The 15,559-nt window shown below is 36.8% G+C and overlaps 1 protein-coding gene across 2 annotated transcripts in view; it reads right to left on the bottom strand.

Moving 5' to 3' along the window:
* The window catches only part of kif15 (kinesin family member 15), a 69,952-nt gene extending 54,395 nt beyond the window's left edge, over positions 1 to 15,557 (bottom strand). For both annotated transcript variants that reach the window (XM_060850096.1, XM_060850095.1), the window contains exons 1-8: positions 15,457 to 15,557; positions 8,361 to 8,397; positions 6,667 to 6,853; positions 4,526 to 4,602; positions 3,217 to 3,254; positions 2,603 to 2,703; positions 1,790 to 1,969; positions 103 to 312 (exon numbers count right to left, since the gene is read on the bottom strand). In XM_060850096.1, the coding sequence (XP_060706079.1) occupies positions 103 to 312; positions 1,790 to 1,969; positions 2,603 to 2,703; positions 3,217 to 3,254; positions 4,526 to 4,602; positions 6,667 to 6,853; positions 8,361 to 8,397; positions 15,457 to 15,475 (849 nt within the window). In that variant the 5' untranslated portion in view covers positions 15,476 to 15,557. The remainder of the gene's footprint in view (positions 1 to 102; positions 313 to 1,789; positions 1,970 to 2,602; positions 2,704 to 3,216; positions 3,255 to 4,525; positions 4,603 to 6,666; positions 6,854 to 8,360; positions 8,398 to 15,456) is intronic.
* Between the last annotated feature and the right edge of the window lie 2 nt (positions 15,558 to 15,559).

Raw genomic sequence — 15,559 nt, 5'->3', positions numbered from 1 at the left:
ATGCAGGAATGGAGTTTACAGGGAATTGTGGTTCTCGTTCTCTCTGGCTAAAAAGTCAGGTGGGAAACCAACTCTCAAATCTGAAGGTTGATGACAGCTCACCTTTAACCGAAGCCCTTCAGCATGTGTATCTTTCTGTCGTTCTGACCCTGCCAAATCAACTAGATTCAACTGCGATGTTCGGATGTTAACTAGATTGTTGATCTTTTCCTTTGACTGTATTGTAACTGAGAAGACAGCATGAGACCGTGATGATTCTCGGTTCATTGAAGTGGAAGCTACACTTCTGTTGCGCCAACCCATGGATAACACCTATCAGAAATAAGAAAAACATAAGAACATTAGAACTAGGAGCAGGAGTAGGCCAAGTGGCCCTTCAAGCCTGCTATGCCATTCAATAAGATCATGGCTGATCTTTTTGTGGACTCCACTCCACTTACTCACCCTCTCACCGTAACCCTTAATCCCTTCATTGTTCAAATAAAATCTTAGTTTTAAAAATGTTTACTGAAGTAGCGTCAACTAGTTCACTGGGCAGGGAATTCCATAGATTTACAACCCTCTGGGTGAAGACGTTCCTTCTCAATTCAAACCTAAATCTGCTTCCCCTAATTTTGAGGCTCTTGTCCGAGTTTCACCCACCAGTGGAATCATCCTCTCTCTGCCTATTTATCCATCCCCTTCATAATTTTATATGTTTCCATAAGATTCCCCTTCATTCTTCTAGCTTCCAATGAATATAATCCCAGTCCACTCAGTCTCTCTTCAGAAGCCAACCCCCTCAACTCTGGAATCAACCTAGTGAACGTCCTTTGCACCCTCTCAGTGCCAGTACATCTTTTCTCAGGTAAGGAGACCAAAATTGCACATAGTACTCTGGGCATGGCCTCACCAACTCCCTATACAGCTGCAACATAACATCTCTGCTTTTAAACTAAGCCCTTTTGCAATGGAAGGACAAAATTCCATTTGCCTTCCAAATTACTTGTACCTGAAGACCAACCTTCTGTGATTCATGCACAAGGTCCCCCAGGTCCCTCTGCACAGCAGCATACTGCAACTTTTTATCATTCAAGTAATAGTCCTTTTTACTATTACTCCTACCAAAATGGATGAAATTTCATTCCTCACATTATGACCACAATCCTGCATATTTGTTCAAAAGGATTATATTTAAAATTGCTACTGTATTCATTTATTTTTCTATTTGAATCCCAATCTAATAGAATCACTTCAATATTTTGTTTCTTAAAACTGTGGTTATCACATTGCATAATTAAAACATGGGTTTTCATAACAAACAGAATAAAACAAATTTATGGTCAATCATGGTTCATGTAATAAAGTAAAAACAAACTTGCAAATCTTAAAAATGCTTTAGCAAGTTTGTACAACAGTCCTCTTCAACATAATCAACGGATTAATGCCATTCCTGTAGTTTCCATGATAATTTATGTTTAAGTGTAGTTTTAATCATGCACAAACACTTATACATAAACAAGTAATCTATTGCAGCATGATTCACTGTAACTGAGAATATGATAAAATTTGATGTACTTTCACCACAGATACTCTTCATTATTTAATGAACTCAATCCATTAGAAAACACCTGGATATAGAAACAATTCTCCTTGAAAGTGACAATCTGCCAAAAAGTGATCTGGTTAATTATAATGGTGATCATAACTAAACAAAGTACATAGCAATTTGGATCATTGTATTTTTAAAATACAATCTGTTTGGACATGTTGTGACACAACTGTGGCAGTGAAGCGATGTTAAAATTACCTGATAGGCCTCAGCTGCTGAAGTTACAACTTGTTCGACTACCCCTTCCACAAAGACACCAGTTTTTATATTTTCTCGAAGAAATAAGCCTGTTGAAGCAGGGTCTAACAGATCAAATATTTGTTCGTTGTAAATCTCAATAAAGGAGCACTTGCACAGAAAATCCTTGCCTTCACCAGTCTGTTAAAGAATACAGAATTAGATTATTAAACTTTAAAAAAAAAATGTAATTTAACGCCTTGTCTTAGTTGATGGCTTTCTCAGCTGTGGCTGGAGGTCTTGTAACTACTGTGCTAGAATCGTCACGGTAAAGCCGCACTCTAAAACTTATTGGCCACAGAAGGAACATTAATGATGTGGTTCAACAGGAATATTAATGATGTGGCTCACCCTTTCAAATCTTCCCTATCGTTCAACAAGGAAAATATACTTGACATTAAAAACAAACAAACAAACAAACAAACAAACAATCAGTCTCTGGCTCAGAAGGTGCACATTCAAATGTAAGACTTAAGATTTGCAGTCCACAGTAGCATTGAAAGAATGAGTGCTCTCAGAGATACTATGTATTTGATGAGGCATTATTTGAAATGCTCAGCTGTAACAAAGGAATTGGCAAAGAACATAGTCGTGTGACTTAGCCAACATCATCCCTCAAATAATAACAAAAACAAAAGCGCACATCATTCATGAGTATGTTTATCTCTGCAAATTATGGTAATTCACTAAAGTGTTGAGAAGTATTTTAAATCTGACACTTCACACTATTTTAAAAAGTAAATGTAAACAAGTGCTTAAAATTGTGAAAAATACCTTTTCCTTTTCCCGACTGATTAAATAAAAGAGGTATTCAAAACTGCGAGGAATTACACCTCTTAAATTATGAGTGAAGTTATCAGAATCATCAGATGGACCTGAAAACACAAACCATAATATTTATTACTAGATATAAAATTTAACGTCTGTAAATATGGTTGAAGAAAACAAATTATATGCCAAAGGTTAATTTTTGCATGACAATAGACTGACCATAAAATCACACTGCACAATTACTTATACATTAATCAGGCTTTATTCTCAACTGCCTCAATTAGAAAATTAAGCCTTTCAAAATCAACCCCATCATTTAGCTATGGGTTTTAGCACAAGCAAGTCAATGCCTGACAAAAAATTGCATTTATACAGCTCTTTTTATACTCTTGATTATATTCTAGAAATAATATTTAAAGGATCACAAAATAACATGTCACCATATTGTAACATTACAAGTTAAAAAGCATACCTTTATGCTTTCTTGTAAGATTTTTGTGAATTATACCTAATAATAGGTTAAATTGGCAATATGGATTTTCGAATTAGATTGGTAAATCAGGTCTTCCATCACCTGACAGAGTAAAATAGAAAAATGTTCAAAATTGTCTACGCACCTAACATTGTGAATGTCTTTCCTGAACCAGTTTGTCCACTAAGAAAAAGAAATATAATTTTCATTAATCACTTCGCAATGTTGATGTGCACAATTCAATATTTTATGTTGGTGAGAATTTTTAAACAGTCTAAAAGTTTAGCCAGCTTTCCTTGTTCAATAGAACATATGAGATTAACAACTGTTTCAAATTCCATTGCTGATTCAATTTTAACAAACCACTTGAAAAATCACCCATTTCAGATTCAAAAAGCAACAAAGCATCAAAAAGAAACAGAGCTGGAGAATGTAAAAAAAGATGCGCCAGAAAAGGAGCAGATTGCTGACAGAGATGATTGAAGTCATAAAGTTAAATGTATAATTTAGGTTTTTAACTTAATACATAGTGGAATGGCAGCCAATGCAGTTTTGCAAGGGTGGGAGTAATGGACAAACAAGCCTTGATGTATGACAGGAAATTAACAGATGCAGTTTGGACAAAAAAAAAAAGAGTTCAAGTAGTGAGGATTAAAAAACATTGCAATAAAACTGTTGGAATCATTGCACTTGGAGGTGAACGAAAGCATGGATTAGATTTCCAGAAGTGGCAGTGGGGCAATGTTGTGGAGATAGAAAGAAGCTCTTGTTCTTGACAAGGACAATGCTGTTGTGTGTGGAGCTCGCATGAGTGTTGAACATACTACAACACCACACCACAACTTCTTCCAGCATAGGTTACAGTACAAATCTCTGTTAGAACATACAAATAACGACTGATCTCAGGAATGCCACTTAAAGAAAATTTGATGCATTTACAAAACAGACTAATGATACCATATTGCAATCATCCAGTAAAATGGGTAGATATCTATTCTAAAAGGTAAACAATGACTGCATTAGAAACAGAACATTTACCCATTCAAAGTTTCCAATATCAACATCGATATTCTTAGACTAGCTTCATGTCTGCATTCCTACAAATCTATCCCGTCTAGAATATCCTACGTTCCATTAGTAAATTATGGTCAATTAGATTGCAAATGGAATAGTTGAGGACTGCTGATCCAAACACTGGTAACATAATTGGCAAAAAGATAACTCATCAAACACTTGCTACTGACATGGCAAAAGGGAATTCTGACTGGAATTACACTGAACAGCTAAAAGCAAAACCTTTAATGATTGGGACAATTAGACTGAATGAATCCCAGCAACAAACTTGGTATCTTTTTTTAACCACTTCATTATAATCTGAATATGGTGCAAAACAACAATTATAACTCGTTAGTAAACCAATTATTTCACTGTAAAATAATTTACAAATTACTTACTAGGCAAAAATTGTACCATTGTATCCGTTCATGCAGGACTCAATAATGCCCCGAGCCACAGCTGAAAACACTGCTTCCTGCAGAATGATGGTAAGAAATTGCATGTTAAGATTCAACATTTTCGGGACACATAAATCATTTTGTAACACTGCACCTTTTTATTTAAATAATTTAATTGGAACAGCATAGATAGGTAATATACGCTGATTTAGCTAGAGATGACCATACCCCATGGGGTGAGCAAAAAAAAATTAGTATAGCTTTAAGATAATATTTATCCCTCAACACAAAAACCTGGTCATTATCAGAATTGCTGTTTGTGGTACATGGTAACTGCTACATTTCCCATATTGCAACAGTAACACTAAGAAAATCACTTAATTGGTTGTAAAGACCTTTGAACATTCTTAGGTTGTAAAAAGGGCTGCAAAAATGCAGGCAACAGTTGTTTTTTTAAACATAGCAAAATAGCTAACAACGTTCCCACCTTTCAACTGTGAAGGCCTATCTTCAAAGTACCCAACTATTATCTCAGTAATAACAGGATTATGTTTTTTGAAGGTATGGTTGATCTGGGGTACACAATCTGTCCTTTGTGGTATGGATGCTTGTGGAGCAGAGGATCATCAGTCAATGTTTAAAATGACATGGGGAAAGGGGAGAAAGGTATCTCAAAAATATATCAGTAAGAAACACCAGACACAACCTCTCAGTCTGGCAGTGAAAGCTGTGAGATCGTGTTCAAATAATGAAAGAAATCAGTGAGTGGCAAAAAATAGCCTCTTTAATTCAGCAATTACAGCAAAAGCTCAAGGGGACAATAGAACCCCCAAAATACAGTTTTTACAAGAGCCCCTTATACAGAGTTCTTAAATATATTAAAATTCCAATACTATGGCATTACATTGGTTTATCTATACTACATAAAGGTTTGAAGAGCTTCAGTCCTGAGAGACAGGAGACGGGTTAAAACATGCTAAATGTTGGTTGCTACTTCTGGTGGGATTAAGAGTGCCTGTCCGGTCTGCTTGCATAATTCAGAGGTGTTAGTCTTTTTGTCTTTTAAGTTAGTAAATATTCGCAAAAATACTAGGCCTATATGCTCTCAGTAAGTTAAAAATTGTACCTATACTTAATAAAATAAAGGGTATTAAACTGATTATCACAGCTGGTTGTGAGATTTGTTTAATGTCATAACATTGACAAATGATGCGTGGAGAGGAAACATGAAAGTGTTCTTAATTTTAAGTTCTTTGCCACATTTGAACCGTATGAGTTTCATTCAGGCATGCACTTTCATGGAAGCCTGTCTTGTTACTTAGTTTCTGAAAGGAATAATATTGTACAGGTATTTACTAATTGGGGAATCTATTCAGGTCCAGAAGATGGTTGGTAAGGGCTGATCAATATTGTAATATTTCGTGGAGATTTGATGGGGATGGTATTGTTCTGTATGCTACACTTAATCAGAGGTAAACACTGCTTGTAGCAAGGGCTAATAAGGTGTGAAAATGCAGTAATGGTTTTGAAAGGGCTGTTTTGATTATAAAGGATGGTTTTGATTAGAAAGGGTTGTTTTGATTTGGATAGTAACATATGCTACAGAACTGTTGTTTTATGAATGAATGAAACTGTGTTGTAGTAATTAACAGGTTAGTAAAGGGTTATGAATGAATGAACAGGAACCTGGTATATTATTGAATATAGTGAGCTGGTGAGTGAGCTAATAAAGATAACCTGTAACACAATATTGCACAACACAATATCTCGCAAAGGAATGCAAGCTAGTTAAGTTGAAATTTTACATATAAATAAACATGGACCATTGTTAGAATTTCTGGGGTAATTTTTTGTTTAAAAAGTGCAATTAATGCATTGTAATGTTCAACAATACTTTTCAGAACACTTTTACCTGCTGCCTGAAATGACAATGGGATGTTTTTTTCCCATGCAAAGCATGTAATAAACAATCTAACTGGACCAGTAGGAGAAGCAAGATTATGCGGTTCAAGTGTGGCAAAGAACTTAAAATTAAGAACACTTTCATGTTTCCTCTCCACGCACCATTTGTCAACGTTATGACATTAAAATTGATATTTACTCACTATAGAACGCCAGGTTTCATGTTATCTCTACAATACCTGGGTAGTATCCACATCAGCCACATGATCGTATGTGAAGATCCTGGCATCAGGTTTTGAATTAAGACGAATAGTGGTTGATGAGGTAACTGCCAAACACAGTCCTTGATCTCCATCTGTAAACAATTCTGTGTTCTTTGCTGGTGGTCGCACTCTTACATAGACCTTGATAGAATCACCTTCAGCACTGCAGTGACAAAACTTCAAATTGCAAAGTATTCTCCAATTCAAATATTACCAACAATTTAATTTTTTTAAAATATTGCCAGACTACATTTACTTTAGATTTCAACTTTTACTGATTTAACAAAGAAAATGGTTTTAAAGATGAAAGCCCCAGGACATCATTTCAAGTATGCATTGATCAGAGTGAAAACAACTAAAAGTAGATTAATGATACTTAGAAAATGCACCACTTTTGAATTCAAGTTTCAGTCCAGTCAGTACCCCATTGCTCAGTATACGCATAGTGTTGATTCATTCCAACCAGGATAAACCCAGATTCAATTGCCAATATGGCCTTATTAAATTAGAAATAAATCCAACAAAACTAGATTGCCCTCAGTCAAAGGCTGGGGGGTAAAACAGGTCTGAATAAAACATTATCCTGAAATTAAAACATTTTCTGATTTTATTTCAGATTTGCCATTTTTGAGATTTGTAGCTCAGGTTGAGGTTCAGGTTGTAAGTTTGCTCTCTGAGCTGGTAGGTTTGTTACCATGCTAGGTATCATCATCAGTGAGCTTCCATTGAAACACTGGTGTTCTGTCCTGCTTTCTATTTGTGTGTGTCTTGGTCTGTTACAGTGGGAGATATCATTTCCAGTTCCTTTTCTCAGAGGTTGGTAAATGGGGTCCAAATCAATGTGTTTATTGATGGAGTTCCAGTTTGATTGGCAGGCCTCATGGAATTCCCACGCATCTTTGTTTAGCCTGTCCTAGGATGGATGTGTTGTCCCAGTTGAAGTGATGTCCTTCTTTGTCTGTGTGTAAGGATACTAGTGATAGCTGATCATGTCTTTTGGTGGCTAGTTGGTGCTAGTTTCTGCCCGTCCGTCTGGTGTAGTGTTTTGTTGCAGTCCTTGCAGGATGTTTGTATATGATATTCATTTTGCTGGCTGTTGGTACAAGGTCCTTTAGGTTCATCAGTAGCTGTTTCAGCGTGTTGGTAGGTTTGTGGGCTACGATGATGGAGTAGTCTAGTCATCATGTCACAGATGTCCACATCTCAGGAATTCCATGAGGCCTGGCATTTAAACCAGAACAACAATCAATAAACACATCGATTTGGACCCCATCTCCAAACCTTTGAGAAAAACAACCAGAAATGATATCACCACCGTTAGCAGACAAAGACACAATTATAAAGCAGGACAGAACACCAGCACTGCAATGGAGGCTCACTGATGATACCTAGCATGGTGACAAAATGTCTGAGAACAAACTTACCAGCTTAGCAAGCAAACTTACAATCTTTATTTCAGATTTCCAATATCCACTATTTTGCTTTTGTCTTGTGGGAACTGCATTTTTCTCTTCCAGCAGACATTGTATGAAAATCTCTCTTCGTTCAAATCCTAGGCAATGCAACATTGACCACAGCCAACTTGTAATTTAAAAGATCAAGGATAACTAGTTATGATATGCAGGAAATAATGCAACATTACATTGTTCCATTCAAAAATAACTGCTTACCTTGGTAACTGAGCAGAAGTCATATCCATAGCATCTCCTGAAGAAATACATAACAAGTCAATTGCAACAATACAAAGGGTATTACAATCCAAATGATGGCATTTTGTATCACACCATCAGGAGCTTAGTAACAACTTATACGGCACTGACCGAGGCACTTTTAAATAAGGGTTTCAGGTTTTAATTTTTTTCTCTGCTCCCACTTGGCAAAACTTCCAAATGTAAATACCTCTCAGACCTTGTGGGGTTTGGGATCTTAAAGTATTTTCATCCTCTCTTTTCCCTTCTTACCCAGTGATATTTCCCTTTAACTAAGAAGGAGGAAAACCTGGTGTTGGGTTCAGTGAACCATTTCTCATTCAATAAATATTTCCTCAAAAAATTCCACAAGTATAGCGATACAAATGCCCAATTAAAAAAAGCTCGTTAATCCATTCACAAGATATATTCTCTTTTATAGTGGCTGTAAATGATTTCAATAAAACTTCCTATAAATCAGTTATGAAGTTCTTCAATGCAAAACCACAATTTCTGATGGAGAAAGTACAAATAAGTCTCCTAACTGTAACTTTTAAATCATTCACTCTGCTCAGAATCAGAATATAATGCAGTACAGAAAGAAATCATTGAACCCATTCAGTCTAGGCTCCTAAATAACCATTAGCAGGAGTAAGCAATATCCAACTGCTTCAGACAAGTCCTAATCAATCTGAAACAGTCTGTGGTCCCACAATCACAACTACAAAGTATTTCTTCAATCAAACATCCTCTACCATTTCTTAGCTTCTTTTTTCAAATCAATTCACCAGCATCCTGGATCATGGATCAAGTAAAATCTCAAAAAGTTTAGAATATGGATTAAGTGAAAACATCAAAAAGACAAATTCAATGGTAGTTGGAAGAATTCCTTAAAAAACAGGAGCAAAGATTTAAGTGAATGGTGCCACTCTGGAGTAAGTAGATAGGTTTGTCTATTTAGCACAAATAATAACAGACGATGGTAGATGTAATGTGGAAGTTAGAAGGACAGAGATTAAGTAGAAGACATTTTGTGAAGATAAGTTTCTTTTTGTCCACACATTCAAGCCTGTAACAGGAAAATCCTAGAAGATGCCACATTCTATCTACTTCCCTAAACCCCTCAGAAACATGGACAATACATAAGGTCTGGCAGAAAACAAACCTTTGAAATTTGGATATTTAGACATACACTAAAAGTTACTCACGCAGAAAACATGACAAAGGAAGAGGTGCCTGAAATTGCAAGAGTAAAAAAAGAACTCCAAAAAAAGGATATCCAGAAAATAAAATATTAGTCTTTCTACCATTTGATCAGAGCTGGAAAACTCGAAGTCAAAATGGAAGGCAACAGAAATAGGGTCAACCTGTGCATGATTGGATGGAGACAATGATAAATGAGCATGCAATAATACAGTAGCAGATCTTCCAGCAGGTGTAGCAGCAAACAGCAGTAGTAGCAGCCACAAGTGTCCTGGCTCTTTGACCTGTTCCACTTCTTAACACAAAATTGGTGTGAAATTATTTTGTACTTTAGTTTTCATTAATACTTCAGGAATAAGCTCTTCCCCAACACCGACATGTTACTTCTAACTCTAAATTTCAATTTCCTCCAATTTCAGTCCACACATTCTACTTCAATGTGCAGTATTTTAAAAATCAAGTGTTTTGTTTTTGAAGTAGTATTATTTAACTTACATTTAAATGTCTAGAAGTGAAGAGACTCAATTTACAGAAAACAGAAATAATTGTCAGAGGTTAGAAATGGGAAAAAGTGAACAATGACCCTTTTACTTTGACAAGGATGCATTCCTTTTAGGATCTTCTGTAGACTCTGAAACTGTAGTCTAAGGTACCGAAGTTTTGTCATGCTATCTATCAAAGAAAGCATTAAAAGTAGATTTAGACCAATTAAATAGATGAGTTGAGGAATGGATTTTGACTTTAATGTGGATACAAATTCAAAATAATACATCAAAATTTGGAGAGTATTCTATTTAAAAGCTGTAATTGGTTCCATTGCTCAAGTTTATGCCACCAATTTATTAAACTGGGAAAAAGAGAGAAGACAATCACTTTCATGGATTGGAAACATAGCAACAAAAGTAGGCAATTAAGTCTCTCAAATCCTGTTCCATGTTTAAATTAGATCATGGTTGGAATTCATTTCTTCCATATTCTTTGACATCCTTACCAAAGAAAAGACTATATCACTTCTTTATGGATCAGGCCAGACCCCTTCAATACATTTCAAGAAAATGGCCCAGACCCTAACTTTGCTGGATGTTTTAAGTAGGTGTAATGCAGACATTCCAGGAGAGGTGCAGTTGGTCAAACCACTTTGTTTTAAATAAAACAGAATTTATTTACAAGATTACCAAATGAAACAAAAACAAAAGAAAACAGAATATCAAATAACAACTTATCCAAAAACCCAACAGACTATACTAATTGATGATGCTGTTCCCAATACTTGCAAGAATCCCCATAAACACTCCTTGGCACAAAAGGTAAAAATCAAACACAGGGTCTTACAGGAGAGATGTCAGAGAGAAGACCAGCATGAACCTGTTTCTTTGGGTCCTGCAGCTTCACAACAGTACCGCTCGCTAATCAAAACAAACCAGAGAAAAGCTGACCTGGAAGAGGTGGCCACTCCCCTTTAATTGTACAAGTATTTTTTTAGACAACTTGAAAGCCTTTTTCCTGAGGCAGTACCTGCTGGCTATAATCAAACTGGCCCTAAAATCCATCCAAGCCCAGACTTTTCAGAGTCTGTGTATTTTGTGACTGCCTGAGAAAAAAGTCAAGTACACTATAACCTTGTTGAAGGAGGAGCATTGTCACACTCATGAGAAATGATCCAATATTCACAATATTTTGCAGTGGCTAGTTATTGATCCCAAATGCATCTTTTTGTGGAATAAAATGCTTTGCAATTCAAACTTAAATGAACCAGATCAAATCTTAAGATTATATTAGGCCAGATTTTCCAAGTGACAGCCAATCAGGTTGCAGTTTGGTTCTTTTTTTTATTTTTAAGATAAAATTTTGTATTTCTAGCACACGAGATTCTAATCAAGACTCTTGCAGAACCCAAGAACATACAGTGGATTCAACTGATCTCATTATGTAGGATAGTTAGCAGATGGCAAATCACAATACTTTTTCACAGTGGCTGTGTTTTGTGGTTCAATTCCAGCAGGTCAGTGAGCCACTTTGTCAAATCCTGTGAAAGTGTATGTAAGGCAAGTGCAAAGTTAGAGTACCAGGTAAATGATTGAGAAATTAGGGGAGATTCGGATGGGTGGAGGAATCGGCTGAGCGAGAGAACTGAATCCAACAGGCAGAGGGACTTGGGCAGAGGCATGCAAGGGGGCTGGGGAAGCACAATTTGTCAATGGTAAGTTGCAGGGTTAGTTCAATAGTTACTCAAGAAGTAGACAAGGTTTTTAATTGTCTAACATTTCCTAATTATCTTATCTATACCAGAACCCTCCCAAATTTTCAAATTAAATGGATATACTCAGGATTCCAGATTCACGTGATTTGGCCGTCAAAATTGTCAATTTCCAGGTAATTCCCTGAGACTGCTATGTAGGGAGGTATTGACACGCAACTTCCAACTGTGCTGCAGAAACGATTATTTGGTCAGCATAAAATCAGGGCTGTTGGCTTGTCAAAGTAATCTGTTAGTCACATATTTCCGACATTATTTTATATTATCTCTAACATACAGCAAGTCTACAGATTTAATTTCTTACAGATCTAGCTCTTAAACAAGTTAATACAGCACAGAACACAAAGATGCAATTAGATGCTATCTTCAAAAGTGTGAGGGATGCTCAAGTGCTCTCCTCAACATACGTAGTGGTGTGGTGGCAGCTTGCATCGTCTGATTCATCATGGCGTGATGCTCCATGACATGGCGACACTGACTTTCACATTCAAGTTGTGAAAAACTCAAGAATGCAAATTTTAACAATCACATTGACCATTCCAGTGAACAGGAGCCAGCATAAGTCCACTATCAGAATGGACTGAATTGTGGGATACATGCAGTATAAGAAATAGTGGCTCAGTGAGCTAGAGTTCCCTAGTTTTAAACTGTGTCAATCAAATCTGCACAATGCAGACAGTTTGCGAGTTTTTTTAAAACAATTCATTCTTTCACAAGGGCAAAAATGCCTAGGACAGTATTTATTGCCCAATTGCCCTGAAGATGGCAGTGCACCTTCTTGAACTGCTTCAGTCAATGTACTGTAAACATACCTACGACACTGTTTGAGAGGGAGATCCAGGATATTAAGCCAATAAGAGTGAAGGGATAGTGATATAATACCAAGTCAGGGCAGTGCAGGACTTAGAGGACTACTAAGGGGTGATGTTCCCACACATCCGCTGTTTTGACCCTCTTGGCTAGCAGACGCCACAGGTTTGGAAGGTGCCACTGAAGAGGGCTTGATGCATTGCTGCACTACAAGAACAAATTAAAGGATAACCTGAAGTGCAATGTGGCCACAAGTCCCAGACCCTGGAACTTATTACATGGCAGGTTGAGAGATAACTTTATGGAAGTTGATAAAATAAACAGGGGTATAGATAGAGTAGTTATCTTTGCCGTAGAATGGGGGATTTCAAGACTAGGGGGCATACTTTTAATGTGAGAGGACAGAGACTTTAAAAAAAAGACATGGGGGCAGATGTTTTCACATGTGGAATGAACGTCCTGAGGAAGTTCATTGGATGTGATACAATTATGTTTAAAAGACACTTATCTAAGTGCATGAATAGGGAAGGTTTGGAGGGATATGGGCCAAGAGAAGGCAGATGGGACTGGTTTAGTTTGAGATTATGTTCTGCATGGACCGGTTGGACTGAAGAGTCTGTTTCTATGCAGTATGACTCTATGGAGCAGCCCATTGAGATCTGTTGCAGAGCAATTCCATTTCTCCACTTGGCATTTCAGTAGACCAACAATTGGAGAAATTAGGCATCCATAATACGTTTCCTGTCATATGAAAGTAATAGCAATACTAAAACACCATGTACACCTGTCCCTGAAGGTTTGTGTTTACCAAGCAAGTCACATCACAGCTGTCTACCATGTGTTCAGGTACAGAAATGGAGGTGGTTCTCGTGACACACTTTTACCTGAGCCAGGAGATCAAGGTTTAAGTCCCTTCAGTTCTGGAGGTGTGTAATAACATTTCTGAACAGGTTAATTAAAAATATCTGGCACACAAATTACCATTAAAATAATGGACAGTGTTAATATCTCTCTTTTATCTATGCACAATTACTGAAGCAAGATAGGGGCAAATAAAAGGCTATATATGTAAATTAATTATTACTGAGTGAAATACTCTGCGTTTAGTCCCCTTGCTAATTTTGTTATCAATGAAATACTTTGCCCTCGTGAAGTAGCTGTATTTGCAACAATACAGACAGACTAAACTCACCAGTTCGTAATAACTTCCCCACTTCATTTTCTAAGTACCTTCTAATCAATGTGATGTGCTAATTGCTGGCAGTCAACTTCCCTAATAATGCAAGTGAATTAATACAATTGCAGAGTGTTATTCCTTCAGAGTCTAATTATCAGAATTTAAAAATTTAAAGTATTTGCAGTTACTTTTCTGTTGTTCATTTTATTCGTGCACAAATTCAACTTTTCTTTCTCACTATTTCCCTTCCTGTACCTTAATTTGATATTGATTTCAAACTCAGCTTCTTTCTTAGTCCTTGTACTGTTTACTCACCATCATTCAATCTGATTTTGTTTTATTAATTCACAGGACGTGGATGTCACTGGCTTGATCACTATTTTAGTTCCCACACCTAATTGCCCAGAGGCACCTGACAGTAAACAACATTGCTGTGTGACTGAAATCATATGTAGATCAGATAACGATGACAGATTTCCATCCTTAAAGGACATAAGTGAATCAGATGGGTTTTTACAACATCAATGATGGTTACATGGTGGCCATTAGGCCAGCTCAATTCCAGAGTTTATTAAATTCAAATTGCACCATCTGACCACGAGGGATTCAAATCTATGTCACCTGTACATTGAGATGAGGTTCTGTTTTATTCATTCAGCAACACTACTACTACGCAGCCCCCTGCCTTGACACAAGAACTGTTTGTGCTGTTCATGCATATCCTAGATCCTGTTTCTGTCACTATCATTATTATCTTGAGCTTTCAGCCCAACTAATGAAAGTAAATATAAAGAACAAGTGTAAGAAACAACAGATACCATTCATATGGTCAACCGTAGCAAATGGTACGCCACACAACACCAGGATATAGTCCAACAGGTTAATTTAAAGTACAAGCTTTTGGAGCTGCCTGATGAAGAAACAGTGCTCTGAAAGCTTGTATTTCCAAATAAGCCTGTTGGACTATAACCTGGTGTTGTGACTTTTAACTTTGTCCACCCCAGTCCAACACTGGCACTTCCACATCATAGTAAGTGATGCCAATGCCAGTCAAACACCTTGCTGAACATTCATCTGGGGAAGTTCTAGAAAGACAAACACTGACTGTAGAAATGTAAATTAACAGAAGGTTATGATCGTTTAGTCTTAATTTTCCAACGCAGGAAAATATTCAAAATTTAACAAACCTTGTTCCCACTTTTTAATAGAGGTAGCAACATTATTTCCATTAACACTGGAATCAGGAGAAGTGTTAAGAATAACAACAAGCGGTGGAAATTAATCACAGAACACAGAAAACTGAGATGGCTGATAAGATCTAAATTAAGTGCTATTTCTCAGTCGCACTACGTTTTGCAGCTAGTTGATAACGTTTTATCAGATAACGTTCCTGTTTCAGGGTGGAGGGGGTTTAATAGGATAAAGGCACTTTATAAATGCAAGATCTTTGCGAATGCAGATTATTTTTACCCTGGGACTTACAGTGAATTTCATCAGTTTTGTTTGTGCGTTGTCTATTCATTCACTATCTTTCTGGGCAGAAGTTTATATATTAGTCCTATCCCGGCAACAATTGCCGGGGAAAAGGAGACGACACACAACCGAGGGGGAAACGCAGGTCACATACTAACCTTTCCCAGTTGGAGGCATTTTCCTGCCTCTTTATATATGTATAGGATGACAACCAAAGTCCTTTTCTGATTAAAGTAATAACTTTTCACGTTATCACTGTAA

Source organism: Hemiscyllium ocellatum, chromosome 34, assembly GCF_020745735.1.
Source record: "Hemiscyllium ocellatum isolate sHemOce1 chromosome 34, sHemOce1.pat.X.cur, whole genome shotgun sequence".
Classification (NCBI taxonomy): Eukaryota; Metazoa; Chordata; class Chondrichthyes; order Orectolobiformes; family Hemiscylliidae; genus Hemiscyllium; species Hemiscyllium ocellatum.
Note: the sequence above shows the minus strand (reverse complement) of the source record. Positions and strands in the feature narration are given on the sequence as shown.